Source organism: Equus asinus, chromosome 22, assembly GCF_041296235.1.
Source record: "Equus asinus isolate D_3611 breed Donkey chromosome 22, EquAss-T2T_v2, whole genome shotgun sequence".
NCBI lineage: Eukaryota > Metazoa > Chordata > Mammalia > Perissodactyla > Equidae > Equus > Equus asinus.
The window spans coordinates 40727319-40749735 of NC_091811.1; the positions used below are offsets into that span (position 1 = coordinate 40727319).

Sequence of the window (22417 nt, forward strand, 5' to 3'; positions counted from 1 at the left end):
CACTGAGTGTGGAGGCTCAAGGGTGGGGTTGGTCGTGGTCCTGCAGAAGGAAGCTGAGGCTTCCTCCCGCAGCTGCACAGCCTGGGCTGGCTCTGTTCCCAGGTTCCAGTACTTGCTAGAGATCGGGTAGCCCGGTCCATGCCTGTCCCGGCTTCCTCCATCATCCAGGCAGAAGCCTCCATTTCTTTGTACAAGGGGTTCCACTTTCCTTGCATAAAGTTCAAGGTTTGTGTGATCTCTCCGTGGTTTACCATCACATTCTAAATATAAATTTTATTTTTTTGAAGTGGCAAAAGGGAAGTATTTTCTTTCTCCATCAGTGAAGTTCTCTCATTCCCTGGAACAGCTTCTGCCCCTTCTCCTTCCATCTTCAAACAGTTAGGGGTGATTGGAGAGAGTTAGTTATTCCCTCCTGGAAGGCAGCTCTCAGATGGAAAGAGAACGGCTACTGGAATTTTCTGCCCTGTGGTGAGTAGCCACTACAATAATGTGGGCTTTAGAAGTTCCTTTTAAGGCTTTTAAACTGAAGAGACAGTAATGTAGCACTTCCTGCCCACACTGCTGGGTTATTTTATTGCTATTAAGTTGTCTCAGAAAAATTTTAAATATGCATTTTTAGTGAACATGTTATTATAAAAGTTTTGGGTTTTTTTATTGACTTGGAGAAACTTTCCTTTTTAAAACTTAGGCTTATAGGCAAACTCATGTGAAAACTGAAAAGTGAAAAACGGACTGTGATGAATGACTCTTTAGGAAGTATTCAGTCTTTGTGGGGATGATAATACAATCTTCATTTGATTTTCATCCACTGAATGTAAGTTAAATTGCAATCCAAGATTAAGATTTAAACTTGACCAACTCTCCTTAGCCACTAGAACACCATTCATTCAAAAAACAAAGAGGCCTTTTCCTAGGTGCTTAGAGATCTATCCATCCCCACTCCCTTTCTGATCTATCCTCTGATAATCATCTTTACTCTCTGTTTTCTTTCTTCTTTATATAATCTGGAGCTAATTTTGTGTGAGTGTGTGTGAGGAAGACTGGCCCTGAGCTAACATCTGTGCCAGTCTTCCTCTATTTTATATGGGATGCTGCCACAGCCTGGCTGGACCAGCAGTTCTAGATCCAAACCTGCGAACCCCGGGCTGCCAAAGCGGAGTGTGCGGACTTAACCACTACACCATCTGGCTGGCCCCAGAGAGCTAATTTTTATTGGCCTGAAATATGTTAAACATCTTCACCCTGATTTAAATATGTTCTCTGACTTATCCCCTCCCACAGTACCTGCTAAGCCCTTTTAGATCAGATCCCTGTAAGGGGTTTTTCCTCTGCTAATTGACCCAGAGTCTATAGTTGGCTGGTCATGTGTTGAAGGATGCAGAAGGAAAATGCCTATGAGAAGAAAAATAGTGTTAGTCATGAAAGTTGGTCATCCTACCTGGTGGTTATTAAAACTTGTTCTGGGGCAAAACCACTCTTTCCCTCTCTTAGAGAATGAATGCAGACAAGATTTGGGAAAAAAAAAAAAAGTTTAAACAAAAAGTAAAATCACTAAGTCATTGTGGCCCAGTCTCTTCCATGTCCTTATATAGCAACTGTTATTTCTTTTGCTTACACCAAAAACCTTAGTCTTCCTTGAATCTTTTTTCTCTTAACACATGTCCAGTCTATCAATAAATCCTGCTTTCGGGGATGTCAGCCAGACCATGGCTTAACACCTCCACTGCTACTACCCTGGTTCAAGCCACACTCAGCTTTTCATTGGATTATTCCAGTAGCTTCGTACCTACCAGTGACCTCCTAAAGTCAGTTTTCCACCCAGCAGCCTGAGTACTCCTTTGAAAATGGAAACGAGAGGCTGGCCCAGTGGCACAGTGGTTAAGTGCGCACATTCTGCTTCGGCGGCCCAGGGTTCGCCAGTTTGGATCCTGGGTGTGGACATGGCAATGCTTGGCACGCCATGCTGTGGTAGGTGCCCCACATATAAAGTAGAGGAAGATGGGCACGGATGTTAGCTCAGGGCCAGTCTTCCTCAGCAAAAAGAGGAAGATTGGCAGCAGATGTTAGCTCAGGGCTAATCTTCCTTAAAAAAAAAAAAATAATAATAATAAATAAATAAAAACTTTTTTAAAAATGGAAAAGAGATCATTGTCTCTCCTGCACACAACCCTTCAGTGATTCCCATCTCCCTCCATGGTATGCAGGACCCTACCTATCCTGACTTGAACCTCTACCCAGTTAACTCTGACCTCAGTGCCAGACGTGCTCCCTGCTCATTCTTATCTGTCCATATTATCTTCCTTATTTCTCTTTGAATAGTCAACCTTGCTCCTACATTAGGACTTTTGTGGTTTTATCCTTTGCTTGGCATGCTGATCTCCCAAATATTTGTGTGTGTCACTCCCTTCATGGCTCTGCTCAACTGTCACCTGATCAGGGGGTCCTTCCTTGCCTTCCCTCACCCAGCGCTCTCTGTCTCCTTTACTCAGCTTTGTCCTCCTCATAGCACTTTATACCATCTGGCAAGTTACACAGATGCTTTTTATGTTGTTTGGTTCACTGCTCTATCTGAAGGGTCTAGAAAAGCAACTGATATATACTGGGTGCTTCATTAATATTAGTTGACTGAATGAATACATTTTCAATATTTGTATGACCTTTTTTGTTAGGAAATTTAAAGCTAAATGAGCAGGATTATTGAGAAGTTAATAAATTATTTGTAGTTTTGTTCATTTCTTTTCCTCAATTCTCGTTTATGCAGTAAATATTCTGCTTACTAGTTTCTGGTCTCCCTTGTTGAGCAGTAACTGAGTAGTGCGTTTCTTCCCATTGGAAGTCCGAGGGGCCAAGTTGATCACAATGATAAAGAATGGGGTGAAGACAGGGTGCATTGAGACTAGAGCCCATGCATGGGCTCAGTAAATGGTTTTGGAGTATGAATTACGGATCTCTGTTAGGAGAGAGCAAATAGGTGGGAGAAGTTTTGGGGTGTGAGGCCAAGAAATTTGGGGAACAATTTGCATGGAGAAAATTGTGGCAAGATGAAGAGAAACTATTTTAGATATTTTGCTATGTATTATGGGTATATTTTCCCCCTTTTTTGTTTTGCTTGTTTTTTTCCCTCCTGCATTCAAGGCATTTAATTCTTTGAATCTCTCCTGTAGGAGGGAGATAGGAAAAGAAAGGAGATAGAATAAAATGTAACAATCTAGAAATGTTTCCTCTTAATAGTTTTTGTAAAGCTTGACTTGAAGGAGTAGAAAACCAGTGCATGAATTAAAGTATGAGAATTATTTATGTGTTTATACTTTGTGCAGTTTCTTTTCAAATTCATCTGGATAATTGGTAACTGATCTACATTTTAAAATCTATAATCAGCACTTAAATTCTATGAATTTATTTGCTATGTGATAATATATTTATCTGAATAATGGTGACATTATTAGATCACATGACTTCTTAGAAATATGAAATCTATTTTGAGCATAGTAAAAAGAAATATATAAAGCTTGAAAATGATTATTATTATTTTTTTAAAGATTTTATTTTTTCCTTTTTCTCCCCAAAGCCCCCTGGTACATAGTTGTGTATTCTTCGTTGTGGGTTCTTCTAGTTGTGGCACGTGGGACGCTGCCTCAGCGTGGTCTGATGAGCAGTGCCATGTCCGCGCCCAGGATTCGAACTAACGAAACACTGGGCCGCCTGCAGCGGAGCGCACGAACTTAACCACTCGGCCACGGGGCCAGCCCCTGAAAATGATTATTTTTTGATTTTCGTCAGTGTAAAGCCCCCTAATTACTACTGAACTGGTGGATTACCAATTTATATGGAACATCATCAGTTTTTCTCTTTTAATATTGCCCAATAAAATTTTTTTATTTTCTTCCATCAGAGTTGCTAATTTACAGCATAAAATAGCAAAATAGTGAATAAAAATATGGAGCAAAGAAGTTTTTCTTTTTAATTTTTCCTTTTTGTCCCCAAAGCCCCCTGGTACATAGTTGTATATTTTTAGTTGTGGATTCTTGTGGTTGTGGCATGTGGGACACCACCTCAGCATGGCCTGATGAACGGTGCCATGTCTGCACCCAGGATGCAAACTGGCGCAACCCTGGGCCGCTGAAGCAGGAGTGCACTAACTTAACCACTCGCCCAAAAGGCCGGTCCCCAGAAGATATTTTTTATTCCCCTGAAGTCTAAAACTCATTAACTTATTTAGATATAAGACAATGGTAATGAGACATGCTTAGAGATGGGAAATATAACTGTATTCACCAGACTCAATCCTTAAAACCTCTTCATACTCCTGCCTTCAAGGAAGGTTAAGTCTGTTTCCATCATAGACATCTAAAAGCAGTGACTGCGCAGGACAAATATCAGAGTATAGGTACAAAATATGTGTTTGGAGACTAGAAAAGGAGGAGCGACTGACTGTTTGATTCGTGTAATGAGTTCCAGGAGTGGAGATGATAGGAAAGTGACTGGACCATTAGGGTGCAGGACTGGGAGTAGACAGACATGAAGCCTTTACTGGTAGGTTGATGTCTGATGGTGAAGGGTCCTTTGTGCAAATTAGTTTTTTCTTTCCTATGGATCTTGCAGTCCCATTAAAGAATTTTAAGCAAGGAAGCAATAAGATTGGTTTCATCATTGAATGAATAAAATAGTAAAACTTTTTCTTTGTAGGAGCAATCATATTAGACATAACAAAACATGACTTACATAATGTAGTCTTAAATTCAGAATTAGGAAAGTGATTATGTCTGATGAATTGGCTTCTTTTTCTTCCTAACTTCCTCCCTCTGTCAGCCAGATAAAAATATAGGAAATAATAGATAAGCTAGATGCAGTATTTGCTTTTTAAGTTTTGCATGACTGAAACAATCCCTTGCACTGTTAGAAGCTGAACACACTGCTATTGTGCTCCCCATCTAGAATCCAGCCAGGGAAAAAATACGAGGCCTGCTGGTCTGATCACGCAGCAGGGAGTAAGGAATGCAAATGTCTAACTTTGTTAAGCAAAAACTGTTAGAACTGTTAAATTTCTAGTAAAATGGGATTTATATTAATGTTTGTCTTAAAAGAGAGAGTATCAAAGGGGAGAATTAGGGTAGATTAGAGACTGTCAGGAGCCCTTTTTAGGAAGCCACATACCTTGTTAGATATTTTGAAATTGCCACCAGGAATAGTAGCAATAGAAGCCACCAATAGAAGCTTTTGAAGTCTGCATCTGCCTACCTGTGATCTGTACCTAAGCAATGATACCAGAGCAGTAAAAAATTCTCTAACTTATGAGGAAGTTAAATAACTTTCTCACTGTCACAAAGTAAATAATAATCATGTCAAAATTTTGATCTTTCAACCTCTGGTTTTACAAATTCATCCTGTTTTCTCCTATGGAAAAAAAATGCACTTCCCCGATAAACAGCTTTGTTTCTCACAACAGATCTGGCTGATCCTGGCCATTGGACTACATACAATGATAGCATTGGTGTTTAAAATAAGTATCTTTTGGGAGCTGGCCCTGTGGCATAGTGGTTAAGTTCACACGCTCTGCATCCCAGGGTTCGTGGGGTCGGATCCTGGGCTCAGTCCTAGCACCACTAGTCAAGCCATGCTGTGGTGGCATCCCACACAAAATAGAGAAAGATGGGCACAGATGTTAGTTCAGTGACGGTCTTCCTTAAGCAAAAAGAGGAAGATTGGCAACAGATGTTAGCACAGGGCCAATCTTCCTCACACACACAGAAATAATGATAATAAAAAAGTAAATAAATAAGTATCTCTTGGGGTGAAGAACTGGCTGACCCTAAGGAGCTTTTCCTACTTGGTAGATTTCATTTTATCCATTATTGCCATGATGCTAAATTTAGGTTTGAAAAGTGAATGAACAGTTGGCAGTAAGTGCAGAACAAAGTGTTGGAGGACAGTGGGCTGAGGCTGGAAGTCAGCCAGTAATTTTAAGTAACAATGTGAAGCAGCCAGAAGCTCGCAGAAGTTGGTTTACAAAGAGTGTTAGCCTGGAATGTTTTACCTGCTGAGAATTGGGTTTAGAGAAATCAAGTGTAGAAACATAAACCAGAAAATCAGATGCAACATTAATGAAAATCTTCCCTTTTGTGAAGAGAAACAGTGGTCGGTTCTCGTTGCTTGTGACGGAGATAATTAAAAACGGTTCTATTTGGTTTTAGCAACAACCTGTCAAACCTTACGAAACATTGGCCAGTTTGACTTTCTTCTTCTCTCTGGACCTGCAGATAAATTCATTGTGAATAAATGGAAAATAGTTTGGCAGTGGGTGGAAGGAGGAAGAAAAGCTATGATTCTGGTTAATATATAAACCAGACATCTTGAATAAATGAGTTGGCTATAGATCTTAGAAAAAAAAAACTTTCTTTTGCCCTTCAAGTCCTTTTCTTACATCTGTTTTTATTTCTTTCAGAGTTTATGAAGTCCATAAAAATTTTCAATTTTATTGTTTCAGACGTCTCTCCTTTCATAGCAGAGCTTTCCATATTCTCCATTGGCCAAAAATTCTCTCCCTCTTGAATTCTCAAGGCTCCTAATTGGTAGCTTTTCATATAGTAAACCAGGAAATGCCTAGCCTTTTTTCAATAGTGGACTAAAAAATGGGATAATTTTACTTTACCTCCCACATGGTGAAGAGGGTCTCATACTCGGTGTGTAAGTATTGGCCGGCTTAAACAGGAGTTAACTGACGCTATAAGCTTAAATCATTTCTGTTGAAATTTTACTAGGTCTTCATGGTGTCTGCATTTTACAATATAATTCTGGTGGGCTTTTAGCTTAATAGCTTAAAATTATGGAATTCGTTTCATATAGTTCCCACTGCAAATACAAATTTGAGCCAAGACTATTATCATGACGTAGGAATGGTGGATCTGAAGCTTGACTGAACATTGGAATTACCTGAGAGGCTTTAAAACACACTGATATGTGGGTCCCACCCCCTGGAGATTGTGCTCTCACTGGTTTGGGATATAGCCTAGGTAATGCAATTTTCTTTTTTAAAGCTCCACAGGTGGCTCATGGTTGAGAACCACTGACCAAAAAGCATGACCTGTTGGCTTGTTGGTTCGCGTGCGGTAGATAGCTGGGGAAGATAATTTTTACTAAAAATATTAGGAAGGCAACTGAATCAATAGCATGCTAGGCATGCAGGATTTATACGGATAAAAAATTAAAGATCATACCCTATAACACTGTTAATTTACCAGATGTACCCCGGAGTCATCTGTAAGTCCAGATGTGCTAGATCAACTGTGCCATGATGCTGCCAGTGAATCTCCTGAAGCCTAGAGTGTTTTACTTGCCCAAAGTCATATTGCTACCTGGGGACAGAACCAAGACTGGAAAATTATAGCACTATCCATGGTTTGTTGCCTTGGTTATTTAGGTCAAGGTCTGCAAACTTTTTCTGTAAAGGGTCAGACAGGTCATAAATATTTTAGGCTTTGCGGGCCGCATAATTTCTGCTGCAACTGCTCAACTCTGTCAATTTAGTGAAAAGCATCCTACACGATATGTAAAAGAATGAACGTGACTGTATTCCAATAAAACTTTATTGACAAAAATAAGTGGTGGACCAAATTGGCTTGTGAGCTGTGGATTGCAGACGCCTGACTGAGATGTGTTTTAATCTTCCTACTGAGGGACTTCTGGGCTGTAGTTTGCAGTCCCCTGATTCAGGGGCATTTCAATCTTCCTACCTGAGAACAGGTTGAGGGTCTTACTGATACTACACTCAGCACTGATACTATAGTGCCTGGCACTTACTGATCCTATTCCACCCTCTATTGCAAGCTGCTTGTTGAATTAATGCATACATGCAACTCTTAACCTTTTTTCTACTATCTCCAGCCCACCCTTATTATCCATTTTTCAGTAGGGGAAACAGTTGGCACATATCCAGCTATGGAGAAGAAGTACACTTCAGTTCTTTGAAGTCTGTGGAAGGTTGTAATTGCTGGGTTTTGGTAGAATTCTTGAAGTGAATAGAGATCTGATTTGCTCTGAGGACATTTGTTATTATCCTCACTTCTTAGAGCAAATTCTAAGACATTATTTAAAAACTCATGGTATTTCTTAAATTTGGTTTTGTGACAACTAGGGTGTTGTTAATGATTTAAAGAGTATGTTTAGTTTCTCAAAACATTTCAATTCATTTGGATTTAAGATCACTATAGTGCTTGTATGTGGTAAGTGGAGACTCCATCAAAATGGAGAAAATACGGATGGATCCTCACAGCCCCAGAAATAAGGGAAACAGAGCTCCAGATCGTGGGCCCATTTCCAGTGCAAAACGCAATGGACCTGACAACAGGGCCATCGGTTGTAGAGGAAAGAGCACTGACTGGTCCTACAAACCTTTTATGGATGCTGAAGGTGAAACGTGGCATGATGAATGCGGAAGTGCCTCATGAGGTCTTCTTTTCTGGTCTCTCCTTGAAGAGGTCTGGGTCAGGCATAGCAGAAGTGACGGCTATGTAGCTCAGAGCTAACTAGGACTAGACTAGCATGGAGTGAACCTAAGGGAGTATGCCCATTGGTTTCTGGAGAGGATGTCCAAGAATCTTCAATGGGGTGGCCTTGTTGGCCTCAGCAGATCAAGGAGATGAGGAATCTGAGGAAGCAAGCAAGCAAGGGGGTCAAAACTGAGAGGAGGTGAGGAAGCCTGGAACTCTGACTTAATCTGTCGAGTTCCCCCAGATCAAGATTCATGTTCTTCTTATCTTGTATTTCTTAATTTGGATTGTTCAATATCTGGGTATTTTGAACTTCCTGGCTGCACCATATTGGTTGAAATAGAGGCACAGGGTCAGGGCAAATATCCATAATATAATAGAAATGTAATCACTTGATTACTTGCTGAGTAAAAGCCAAAGAATTATGAGTTAGAGTTCCTGTCCAGAAGGTACTTGCAAACTATATGTAAATATGACAGCTAGTATCAGCCTAGTCACAAAGCCACCTCAGTTTACTCCTCTTTGTAATGGACATAAAAACGCTTGCCTTACTTCATCTCAGAGGATTCTTGAGAGCAAATGAAATAATGCATATAAAGTGCTTCTCATAGTGTGTACTTGGCCCAGAATGACCAATCAATATTGTTAGATTTTATTACTACCATTATTACTAATGGTAGTAAGAACAGTTGTATCTGCAAGCAAATTGTAACCTGTGGAAATTTTAAAGCACTATTAAATCCCAAGTTATGACTGCTAATATTTTTGGGACATTCTGGACAAATATGTTTGTGTGTATGTTACTGAAGCACGTGTCTCTTAGCATCAGTGTACCCCTGTCAGAACCTATGCATTGCCCTGCATTTATACAAACTCCTCTTGGTGTCTAGAGAACAGATGAGTTGAGAAAGGCCATTTTGAAAAGTTATTTTTTCTTCCAGGGAGCGCAACCTATGTTAGTACCCTGTTGGGTTATAAGACTTCAGGAAGAAGTCAAGCTTCTTATCAGTTGGAGTGTTTTGCCTAATCTTAAGGTTTAAACCCCGAGGGAGGTAACAGAGCAAAGGAACAGTTGTTATCTGTTTGCGACTCAGCAGAATTAAAAGCTAGTGATGTGCTTTTACGTTCAGAGGTCTTGTTCTTGTCTCCATGAAATAAAACTGCCTGCATTCTTCTCAATGTTACTATTTTATACATTGCTAATTATTATGATACTTCACATCCTGTTTTATAATGACTTTCAGAAAAGGAAAAGTCCCTTTGGAGATTTTTCCGTGTTTACTAAGTTGTATGCCTCCAGGTCGGCTAGGCTGTAGGATTTTGCAAGTGAGAGGAGGAGGGGGGTGGAGAGAAGTGGACTAGCAGAATTATAGAATGCGACTTCACCTGATTTTTTAAGCCAAGGGTTACTCCAGTTTTAGGCTCCATGGGCAGAGCTCAAGCATCCTGGGCCTGCGCCGTGCTGCTTTTGTGGTCAGCGCATTGTGAGATTGTGCAGCTCGAAGCTGGGGACAGCAGGGTCACTCTCAGATGCTGAGGGCAGGTTGGAGTTTCAGTTCATAATTTGAGAGTCATGAGGGCAGCCAAGATGATTATCGGGAAGTCGGGGGCAGGGGTGCCAGTAATGTAGATGGAAAAGTGTGGGAAATAGCCAAAGCAATAGCTGTCAGAACGAGGGAAGGTGTCCCTGGGGCAAATTTTGCATAATGTATTCCAAGACACACTAGCTCCACGGGACACTGACTTGTAATATATGATGGAAAGGTTTCCTGGACAATACTAGGTTCAAAGTTAAACAGATTTTTCTACTGTCAGGCTTTTCACAGCCTCTGATGTACCCACGGACATCATGAGTATACAAGATAAAGCTATAAAATTGGGGAGGTCACAAATATTTTGTGTAGATTCGTGCTTGGTTGGTTGGTGGTTGGTTGTGGTGGGAGAGTTTGGAAGGAGGAGGTGAGAGATCCTGCTAGGGTCGCGTTTCTCAGAACACTCTCTGGGAAAAGTTGCTCTCATGTGGTGTGTGCTATGAGGATGGCTGTGCCTTTTCACCTGGACTCCTTGATGGACTGCTCGGAGCCCTGGGGAGTCCTGAAGGAACCGGCAAACACCAGGAAACATCCTCCAGGCTCTCAGTAAGTGCTTTTTTCCTCCCTTAGCCTACTCAATTGACTGATATTTGCTACTCTTATTAATATAATTAAGGAAATCAGTCCTTCTTGGGGGAAGAGGTTGATTTAAACCATAAGACCTAAAACAACCAAAATAACAGTAAGTAGGTCACAGCCTCTGTACAGTTGGCCTACATCAGGCAAATAGGTCCCCCCCCACATAAAAGGGAAATGAAATGATATTTTAAAGTATCAAAGGGAATATATCTAAAAATTTTAACAATGAGATCGAAAAATGAGGGCAAATGGAATGTTTAGGTCTAGCAGAATCTAATGAATATCAGGGCAGACTGTTCACCTGGACAGTCTTGCAGGCTCCTGAGACTTACCACACACACCCCTGCATTCTTCTTGCATTCTGACAAAGTGGGGGGCAGTGTCTCCCCATCACGTTAGCCAGGAGCCTAAGTAAGCATCATCCTTTACTTGCTCCTGTCTGACCCTTTCTTCTACAGCCAGTCCCCTACCCATTTTCTCCTGGGTATGTCTCACAGGGTATGTCTCACAGCCATTCCTCTCCTCTTCAGCCTCTGCCACGGTCGTAGTGCGGGTTCTTATCCTGTGCACGGACTAGTGCAGTTTCTTCCTAACCACAGTTAGCAGGGGGATGGGGGTGGACGAGGCAGGTTCAGGTACCTACGGAATTGTACACATCTCTTTCCCCCTTGAGGCAATGAATTACATGAGCCTAAGGATTATGACCTATTTGTCTTCCTAGAATTACCAGAATACCTGGCACTTTTAATTAGGAAGTTATCACTCAGAACATTTAAAGAGAGACAAAAAGGAAAAAGAAAGAAAGAGTGTAATAAAGTAGAAGCTTGATAGATATGACTCTTGTTACTGTTGATCATTGGATATTCTCAATGCTTACAGGACAGTTTGTACTTTGGCAGCATAAAGATGAGATCTATTAAAATTAAATACTGAGTTTCTTTAAGTGGTCATAACCACTTCAATGTGCTTTTCAGAAAATGATTGTTAAAAACCATCAATTGTGACTAGTATCAAATGGAGGAAAAATGAAAAAAGTTAATGGAATCTAGGACACACGTAGAATCATGATAAAGGGTGAAGAATAATGATTAAATTGTTTGGGATTAAAATTATCTGCAGTAAATTCTACTCCACATCAGATGTCAGGCATCATTTTATCATTACTAATACTGTTATCATCTTTATTGAATAAGAGATTCGTGTTTGGTGTACCAGGCCATATACTTGTAAATAGTTAACTATTGTATTAATTTGCAAAAGAGTTGTTATTTGGCTGGAATTTATTCAAAACGGTCTATTGGGAATCCCTGAAAGTGGCACAGGGGTTGGGCATGTTCAAATGGCAGGCGCTGAGAAAGTAAGCCAGCATGAGCCAGTGCTGGGTGGTAGTAAATCAAGATTTAGGCAGCAGTCAGGGCAAATGTAAGCAGACAGGGCAGTCATAGGAGCAGGCGAGAGGCAAGGGCCTTAGGAAGCTGCAGGGAGGGGAGGCTAAGGCTCTGATCCCCTGATCCACTATCCTGGCATCGTACAGCATTGAGTATGAGACAAGTAATAATGATAGTAAATAGTTATATAGCACTTACTATGTGCCAGCAATTGCTCTAGTACTTTCCCTAGAATTTATTAAATCATAAGCCTCATAACACCCTTATGAGGGGGGTACTATTATGAATCCTATAAATCCTCATTTATAGATGAGGAAACTGAGGTACACAGAGAGCAAGTCAATCACCCAGCTAGTAAATGGCCAAGCCAGGATTAGAACCTAGGAAAGCAATAGTTAATGACTGAGCTGCCCTGGGAAGGTTTAAATTGCTGTAAGGGTATACTTAGTGCTTCACAATATATAATAACTAGTGCAATTGGCATGGAAATAGCCAAACTCATGCTTCTGTGGATCAAGAAAAACCGCCTAGGTGTGCATGTGCATAGCATCCAAGCTGCCCTTTTGATACAGATGGTCATACTGGGGAAAGCTGACGTTAGTTATCAGGCCCTTCTGCACGTTAAGATACTTAGAGATCTTTGCAGTATGTTCATTAATATCAAAGCTTAAAACTGTATAAATCTTAGGCTCTGGAAAAAAACACGACTGCTTCAAAACTTGGCACTTAATCCGACTGCATGAATGGGCAGCTTCTCGGGGACATTTCTCATCACCAGCACAGCAGTTACACAGGATATTTTGATAGTTCGAGGGCCCAGTTTCTTCCACTTAGTTATGCTTAGCAATAAAAGAAGGAACCAAGAAATGGGTGTTATTATACATTGGAAACAATTTATCAGATAAAACACAGCAGTCTGTGAACCTCCTCCAACTTAAGGTGTGTCAGCTGGAACTGCCCTTTGCAAATGGGCGAAAAGAAACACGTGTAATTGATTGTGGCTTCTCTTTACTCCCACCTTCCGCTCTAGTCATGGCTGCAGACACAGTAATTTCTGGGCTTTAATTAGCAAGCGCCTTCTGTAATCTTCATTCTTAGTTGAATATAGCCAAAAGGAGAACCTCTATCATTGCGTAGTTGGAGGTGGGAGAGCTGCCTTGAGCCCCGTTCCTGATGGACGCAGGCAGATGCTGGAGGAAGTTCCATCTCCAACTAAAAGGATGCTAAGCACAGCAGAACACACTGACAACCCTGGCCCAGCACCTGTCCAGAAGTCATCAGAGAACCGCGCTGTGAGCACGTCTATGCAGGGATTCATGGCACCTAATAAATGGTCCCCCTGAGGGTGGAGAGCAGGGGTTTGGACCCCTAGAGCCCACGTTGAAATTGTAATGACACATGAAGACTGTTACATGACAGGCACTGTGACCATGGTTCTCATCTGTGAGCTCCCACTCAAAACTGGAATTCTGACAAGCTCAGTGAGATGTGTTTTGGTTCATTTAACAGAATTCTAACTTTTAAGAGACCAGAAGCCGTAGCGTTCTTTAGAAATTTTACTGTTATCCTTTTCATCCCTTCTGGATAGTAAAAAAAATAATTCAGTAAATAGTTATGGAATGTGTTGCAGGAAAAGAAAATATTTTCGCTTGAAAACAAAAGGTATTTTTGTGTTTTTAAAGGCTATACATTTCTTATATCTCATTGCCTGCATACATTGTTGCATTTGCTTAAGAAAAATACAATAGTAACAACTGCCTTTTCACATCTTTTTGCTCATCCAGCTATGGGACATTTAAAAATATTAAATACGTTACCTACCTTCCAGGCTTATTTTGAGTTCGTGTTGCTTTGGAACTTTAAAGACCTCAAGCAATCTGCTTTTCCTGACAGTATAACATTCTCTAATTTTTAGTAGCATCAGAAGATGAGTCTGAAACACTGGCAGTTATAGTGTATTTTAGTTAGCGTTGCTAGTAAATGTAAGTAAAATTACAGAGTATAATAAACAGGAACATCTCAGTCATTGCTGAGATTTGTGGCTGCTGCTGTTTTTATCTGGATAGTCCCACAATTCCAGATGTTTGGAAATCTGCTGGGTTGTGAGGAAGATGACTGGAGCATAAGTTTTTTTCTAACTATGTAGAATTTGTAGAAATAACCTTGCATGTTTCAAAATTTAGAGAAGAATGGAAATGTTTGAACTTTTGTATAGATTGGGCTGTAAAACAGCTACATATCTAGAACTGGAATTAGAAAACATCTCTCATGAAATAGGAACTAAGAATGTAGGCAAATGAAGAGAAACTTGCCTGGAGTCTCTAGAATTCATTTGTTCAACAAATATTTATTGAGCATCTACTGTATGGCAGGTGATGTTCCTGGGAGACATCCGAACATAGGTCACTGCCTTCCCAGAATTAACATTCTAATTAGGGGAGACAGACAATAAGCAAAATAAGTAATGTAATTTTTCGAAGGTGATAAGTGCTATGGAAAAAAAATAAAACTGTAAAGCCAGTAAGAGTAGCAGGTATATTTATTCTGAGTGAAGTGTGGAGCCATTGGAGAATATTAAGCACAGGAGGGACATAATCTGACGGGTTTTTAGAAGGGGTCTCTCTGGTACTGGTTGAAAATGTGGACTGTCCTGGGGACAAGGGCAGGGTCAGGGAGACCAGGTGGAGGGTCTTGCTGTAAACCAGTTCAAGATTATGGTCATTTAGACCAGAATAGTAGCAGTGAAGGTTGTGGTGGCAGCTGGTAGAGTTAACAGAATTTCCTGATGGATAGGATGTGGAGTGTGAGAGAAAAAGAGAGGACTTGAGGATGCCTCCAAGCTTTTTGGCCTAAGGATAGAAAGCCCTTTGCCATTAACTGAATGGAAAAGACTGTAAAGGCACTTGGTTTGGGGTGAGAGTTGGCAAACGAGGGGGTCGGATTTGGGTATGTTGAGTGTGCTCTTAGACATACTAGTGCAGATGCTAAGTAGGCAATTGAATATATTCATATTTCTTGACTTTTTCTTCATTAAGCAAGGGATATACTTTTTTAATTAAATAATTTTTTAAAGATTTTATTTTTCCTTTTTCTCCCCAAATCCCTCCAGTACATGGTTGTATATTATTTAGTTGTGGGTCCTTCTAGTTGTGGCATGTGGGACGCCACCTCAGCATGGCTCGATAAGCGGTGCCATGTCTGCACCCAGGATCCCAACTGGCAAAACCCTGGGCCGCCGAAGCGGAGTGCACAAACTTAACCACTTGGCCACGGGGCTGGCCCTGGGGATATACTTTTTTTAATTTAAAAAATTTTAAATTGTGTTAAAAAATACGTAACATAAAATTTATCGTCTTAACCATTTTAAGCGTAGAGTTCATTGGCCTTAAGTTCATTCACATTGTTGTGCTACCATGACCACCATCCATTCGTAGAACTCCTTTCATCTTGTAAAACTGAAACTCTGTACCTATTAAACAATAACTTTCCATTCTCCCACCCTCTCAGTCCCTGGCGACCACCATTCTACTTTGTCTCTGATTTTACCTACACTGTATACCTCGTATAAATGGAATATATATATATATAGTATTTGTGTTTTTTAACTGGCTTATTTCACTTAGCATAATGGCCTCAAGGTCATCCATGTTGTATCATGTATCAGAATTTCCTTCCATTTTAAGGCTGAATAATATTCCATGTGTGTATATACCACATTTTGTTTATCCATTCATCTGTCAACGGACACTTGAGTTGCTTCCACGTTTTAGCTATTGTGAATAATGCTGCTATGAACATAGGTGTACAAATATAAAGGATATGTTTTTTCACAAAATCTCTAATACCTATACTTGGTGACTTTCATAGATTTTTTTTTTTATAAAACCAATTTGTAAGTACATTGTCATTATAAAATATTTAAATGATATAGCTGTATAGACAGCAAAACATAAAAGTTTTCATTCCTTCTCTCCACCTACCCTCATCTCCAATTCCTAAATTTAAGTTTGCCATGTTACCTTGCATCCCTTTCCATGCATTTTACACATTTGTATATATCTTTCTTTTTTAAAAAAAGATCCTACTGTACATATTCTATAATTTTTGTCTTTTATTTAGTAGTGTCTTGGAGATCTTCCCATTCTTATTTTTGTTTTTCTGTTTTGAACAGCTGTGTATGATTCCATAATGTTGCATTGACTATCCATGTGCATATACTTTTACAAACACAAGATTATTTCTGTAGATGTGATACCTAGGAGTAGAATTCCCAGGACCAAGGAAATTTCTTAAACTGTCCGTCATATTTTCTTTTCTAAGATCCTTTGTGGTTTGCTTATTATTCTGGATAAACTTATTATTGAACTCTCGAAGTTTGGGAAACTGAAATAGTGTTCTGAAATAAATTTCCTGGCTGTGAATTTATTCCCCTTGGCAAAAGAGTTGTGAACTATGCGCCTTATAACCTTAACGGCTTTACTTATTTACTTTTTAAGGGCAGTTGATCTCATAATCTAGGCATTTTAGGTAGTGCATGCGGGATATGACCCTTATCCAGAATCTGTGGGACAAAAAGGTAGTTTTTGAAGGGATGATAGGAAAAGACTGTTGAAAAATACCTTATAAAAATAGAGTATTTTCCAGTGGAGAAACCTGGCAGACACCACCTTACCCAGTGACCAAGGTCGATAATCACATAGATCCTATGTAATGATGCAATGCAGTGAAATGGGTACCTTGCCTCTGTGAGGTTTCTTCTGTCAAATCTGTAAGCCCAGTTTAATCATGAGAAAATATCAAATAAATCCAATTTGAGGGACATTTTACAAAATACCTTACCAGTATTCTTCAGAAGTGCCAAGGGTCACGCAAGACAAGCAAAGACTGAGTCCCTGTCGCTGATTGGAGTACACGAAGGGGACAGTGAGAACTAAATGCAGCATGGTATCTGGGATTGGATCCTGTGACAGAAAAAAGATGTTAGTAGAAAAATTGGTGAAATATGAATAAAATCTGTAGTTGGTACTGTGCCAATATTAAATTATTACTTTTGATAAATATTCCATGATTATATAAGATGCTAACATTAGAGAAAGTTGGGTACAGGATTTTGATAAATATACCATGATTGTATAAGATGCCGACTTTAGAAACCAGGGTGCAACTCTCCTATAAATCTAAAATTATTTCAAAATAAAGTGGGGTTTTTTTCTAAAGATATTTCTTTACTTCTGGACAATGTACTCTTAAAAAGGTTTTCTCCCCTAGAAAACTACTTCTGTCCCCTTAAATCCAAGAGATCCTCTTGTCCTGAGGGGTGGAGTCCGAGATCTTCTGTGCTAAAGACCTGGTGCCATTGGAGAGATGTTATGGATAGGTGAGGCAGTGTAGATGAGGCCATAGCAAGGCCATCGAGATGTGACCTGAGGTCATGGATACCGTGGTGGGCTATCAGGGCCTAAAGAATGAGAGCACTGAATGGGCTTGGCTGTGGGATGGATGGATGGCCGGAGAGAGAGTCCACCCTTAAAATGTGAAAGAACCATTCAAGAATGATTGGGCAAAAGATAACAGCCCAACACAAAGTTTTGCAAATAGGAAACAAAGTTACCCTAACCAGTCTGAAGGGTTGTCTGCTACTCGCAAATGTCATGGAAAAGACAGATATATGAAAGTTAAGTGATAGTGGCGACCTCTCCATTGGAACAGGGAGCCTTACGCAGTCGAAGATGAGTCAGGATTAACTGAGAATCTCTGAGGAGCCCCTGCAGTTAGCGTATGTCTAGACATTCCTTGCAGGAGATATGACCCAGAAGTCATAAGTGAGTAACCCAAAGACAGAGGAGCGCAAAATGGTTAGGATCAGTGACTAAAAAGGTTACCAATCCTCAAGAGGAGAGAGAATTTAAATAGGACCCCTCCCTCCATGCTAACTTAATGTAGTTAACTAGTTAGTTGTATCTGTGCCTAAGATAACTGTTTAATCACTCCTACTGATTCTTGGTAAATCGGAATCTAAAAGCCTCTACAGTTAATAAAAACATTTCTTGAATGGGTGGACCATCTGGTTACAATTTGGGTTTCCTTCCCTGTTATGCAACTGGCACCCAAATAAGGACTGTCTCCAAATGTGAATAGGCCGAGTCAGTCATCAACAAGCAAAAAAGAAGTTTTACTTTTTATTGCTCGCATCCAAGATGTGAGAAGATGAAGTATTTAATGAAACGCTGCTTCTTTTAGGCAAACTCCCTTTACCATGATGTGTTGGACCTAGACCAGTGGTTGCCAAGCTTTTCCTGTAAAAGGCCAGATAGTAAATATTTTTAGCTTTGCAGCCACATATGGTCTCTGTTGTATATTTGTCTCTCTCTCTTTTTTTTTTAAACAACCCTTTAAAAATGTGTTTTCTGTATCTTTCACATTTTCCTGCTTTGTGGTAGTAGTTAAAGTTTGGAGACTGGTTTTAATGATCCGAAATGAAGTTTCTGGCTATGGATTTGTTGCCACTGGCAAAAGATTTGTAGTCATGTCATGACTGGGTTTATAAGAAAATGGATGTGTAGTTGATCTCCTACTGCAGGCATTTTGGCACATTCATGTGATATTCTCTAATAAATGAGACACTTGTAAAACCCATCGTATCCTGAAAGTCTGCTATCCAGAAATTAAGTGCCTAGTTTTCAATTTCAAATTATTATTCAAGACATGTTTTGTTTCTAATAATTACTACTTTAATCTTTTTAAATGTAACATTGGTGATCTGTTTTTTTAAAGATTCAATTTAATTTGTTTTCTCATTTAACCTATTACTGCCCCCCTTTTATAGTTTAAAGCTGCATTCTTGCTTTTGCACTGTCTCATTTTACAGTCTTGTTACAGTTTCTGACTCTCTTTCACTGTTTCTGCCCCTAGACCGTGCTTGACTAGACCCCAGCAGGTGGCCTTTAGGATACTAAGCCTTTCTTAGGATCACTGTGGAACAAACATCCTAATACCCCTAAGATGGTTTGCTGTGGATTTTGCAGATATACTTTGCTTTTCACATGATTTTTCTAACAAAGTAGATAAGATCACACATTTAAAGATTTGAGCTTTTACTTCTTTTGTTTACAATTTTAGTAATATGCTGTCAAATAATCTCCCATAAATCTTGCCTTCAAAGTCTTTGTTGTGTTTGGCTAAACAATGCTTAATCCAGCTGGCAGCCCATTTTAGCAGAATGGTGTGTGGTGAAAACCTATTTAACTTGTTTTAGTACTGGGTCTCTAATAACTTTTCAGAAAATACTTGGAATTGTTAATATCTTCTAAAATTTGTCTTACCAAGGTAAATTTTAAGGAGAGCACAGCAAATAAAGCAGTAGTGTGGTTTTTAATCAATACTATTTAATAGTCAATTGAAATGAAAGGGAATTTTTTTACTCAGTAGAAAACTGATTGGGGTTTATTAGCTTTTCTTGTTTTGAGTAATAATTAAGGCATTTTATTTTTCATATTTCTCTCTTTAGTTATTTGGATTCTGTAAAAATGACACTCTTTAACAAATGATAGTTTCTTAAATGGCATACGTTTATTTCGTGGTCTTGAATTTCCTGGTAGAAATTTTATTTTCTCCTTAGTGCAGTCCAGTCTATTCTTAATATCACCATGTCAGCTAGAAGAAAGGGAAATTTGGTGTGAGTAGAAAGCGAAAACACTGACATATGATTTCTTAAAAAGTCTCTGAAATTCAACATTTAACTTCTTTTATCAGAAGCATCTTGTTCATCTATGTCTCATGATGTATTTCAGTGTTTTGAAGAACATTTTGGGGTTTTGGGTTGTTAATAAATCTGACAGTGTTATCTGTATAATCTCACCATGATTTATTTTAGAAAACGTGGGTATTATTAGCTTATACGTGTTGATTTGGAGTCTGAGTAAGCTAGTGAGTTGGGGGTGGGGGAGGAGTGTATTTGTTCGTTTCTAATCCAGCCATTCTTCTAGAGTCTGTAGGTCAGCTGTCATGTTGGTGCTTTCTTGCTTTGTTCTTCTGAGTCACTCGTTGACTGGTGACTGACTGGATGCTGGAAAGGAACGCTTTTAACAGATTAGTACCGGGGCCCTCTGGTCCTCTCCTTCGCCGGCATAGTAGCAGCTGCATTCTGCCCTTTCCATGGCCCTGTAAGGAAAGGAGGAATGTGTGTGTGTGTGTGTGTGTGTGTGTGTGTGTGTGTGTGTGTGTGGCAATCTCTGTCAACATGCATTATAAGGTTTCCCAAGCACATGGAATGAGATCTTTCCCAAGAAAACTATTTGCCGAGGCCAGCACATGTCCGAAAAGTATTTCTATGCTTAGTCTTATAACTGACTGTTTGTGTTTTATGGGGTCAGAAGAAATTTAAGTCACAAGACACAGTTGTGCTCCGCCTCTGTATTTACCTGCCCTTTCTTTTCGAACTCCAGGCAGCAGCACCTGTCCAAAGATCACTGTAGATCCGCCTGGTTTGAAAAGCAGCACAACCACGCTGGTTGATCAGAATGCATCTGATGAAGAGGCTCAGGGAATAAATGGAAGAACGCCAGCAAAACACTCAGCTGCAAGTCCAAAGCCACAAGGTACGCTGATCGGGGACTTTTGATCAGGTGGGGTGCATTGTTCACCCCTGAAGGCTGCCCAGAAGAATGATGACACGAAGAAAGAGTTTTAAGCTATAAATGGGAGGAATTGGGTGCATTAACTTTTTCAGGAGAAAAGTGAGTCTGTGGAGCGTCTCAGGCAGAGTTGGTTATTTGCTCCTGAAACACTTTATACATTTCTTTATATGGTTCTTTTCAAGTTGCTGCAATTGTTTATGTGTCCCCTTAAGGGGACTATGATCTCTTCATGCATCGTGCTTGACCTAGTACAGAACCTAACTTACTGTTTGCGTAAAAAATGTGTAACAAATGAATGTGTGTTTGAAAGTACTGTCAGAAAGTCATTATGACTTGATAGATGTCAGAGGATCTGTGAAATAAATCATTCTAAAATAATGCTTAACATACTTAGCAAGAACGCGATTTTACAATATTAAGGAACTCGGGCTTGAAAAGGCTTCTTAGTAAAGTCATCCACAGAAATTAAGAGTAAATGGTCCGTCCATTCAGGAATTGAGCAGCCATCAGGGGAAAAAATTATAATGGTGGAAACCTGTGAATGTTTTTTCAGTGACCATTTCCTTTTATGAATAAATTTCTAGTGAGCAAGGTATTAACTTTGGGAAGAACAAAATTATAGTTTTGATGGTAGAGAGCAAGCCCTTTTGAAATGTAACACAAAGCTAAGCTCCACTATGGCTTAATGTGTAGTTTCTTCCTAATAGATTTTCATGTATACCGCATGCTGAACATTCAGCCAAGAAACAGTACTGGGCATTTTCAGCATTACTATACTTTGGAAGAATCAATTTATATTTGGTTTATTTTGTATTTGCTTTGGTCTCTTTCCTTTCTTGCAAAGAAAAAAGTGTGATAGAGAACACGTTATAAAAGAACTGGTGTTACTCTTTAAAGTTCTTACGTTTTAACGATTTCTGAAAGAGACCTTTAAAAGGAGTTTATAGATGGAATCTTCCAGGTTATGGGATATTTTTCTTTTTATTCTCGCTGCAGTGGTGATATGGGGTATGTCTATTAAGCAAGGTCAAATAATTGATGATTCAAATGCAAGCCCATTCATGAGATTGTAACCTTTTCTTTTGACTATACTCCTCCCTTTCACATTGATGTGAATATGAACATAGAGGGTTTTTTGATCACGATTTAAGTCATTTTATTTGCAAAATACAAAATTCTATCTTGGTCATTAGACCTGAGCTGACAAAGATCAAATGAGGTAAGAATGTAAAAAATGAGTACAGTTCAATTTTATGTAAGTGCCGAGATCAAAAGCAAGAATTTCATTATTTATAGAACCTCTTTTTGGAAGATGCATTGCATTACCTCATTGTTTTTCATAGTTCATTGAGATAAATCATAGTGTCCTTCCTGAGTTGCCATGTGCCAAAGTAATCATATTCTTTAGGGAGACAACACTTGACCTTGCTTTTGCCTTTTGTAGTTATAGTAAAGTCAATATATTGCTATTTAAATACTTATTTACTTCCTACCTTGAATATGGGTTCATATATGTAATTTTACGTAGCTACAGGGAATATTTCCAGATATTAAATCTCATGGAGTATTTTGTTTTCTTTTTCATAATACTCTCACTCATTGTTTGGCCCTTCCCTGCCCCCTCCCCACCCTTAACCTTGACATTTTCATATTTCCCCATTCCTGCTTTATTTTTTCTCAGTCATGGCGCTCTGACCCACTATGCGTTTGCTCATCCATGTTGGTTTTTTCTGCCT

The 22417-nt window shown here is 39.5% G+C and overlaps 1 protein-coding gene and 1 long non-coding RNA gene across 13 annotated transcripts in view; one reads left to right on the forward strand and one right to left on the reverse strand.

Annotated features, from left to right (window-relative positions):
* Positions 1-22417, forward strand: part of FGD4 (FYVE, RhoGEF and PH domain containing 4) — a 192541-nt gene that overhangs the window by 109225 nt on the left and 60899 nt on the right. For 10 of the 12 annotated variants that reach the window (XM_014865995.3, XM_070494675.1, XM_070494679.1 and 7 more), the window contains exon 2: positions 20490-20642. In XM_014865995.3, the coding sequence (XP_014721481.3) occupies positions 20490-20642 (153 nt within the window). Of the gene's footprint in view, positions 1-20084; positions 20208-20489; positions 20643-22417 lie in introns of those variants that run through there. The other 2 variants (XM_070494670.1, XM_070494680.1) reach the window with 2 other exon arrangements.
* Positions 16885-22417, reverse strand: part of LOC106846944 (uncharacterized) — a 92551-nt gene continuing 87018 nt past the window's right edge. Inside the window, exons 3-4 of the long non-coding RNA XR_011497014.1 lie at positions 19613-19698; positions 16885-17006 (exon numbers count right to left, since the gene is read on the reverse strand). This is a non-coding gene — a long non-coding RNA (uncharacterized lncRNA). The remainder of the gene's footprint in view (positions 17007-19612; positions 19699-22417) is intronic.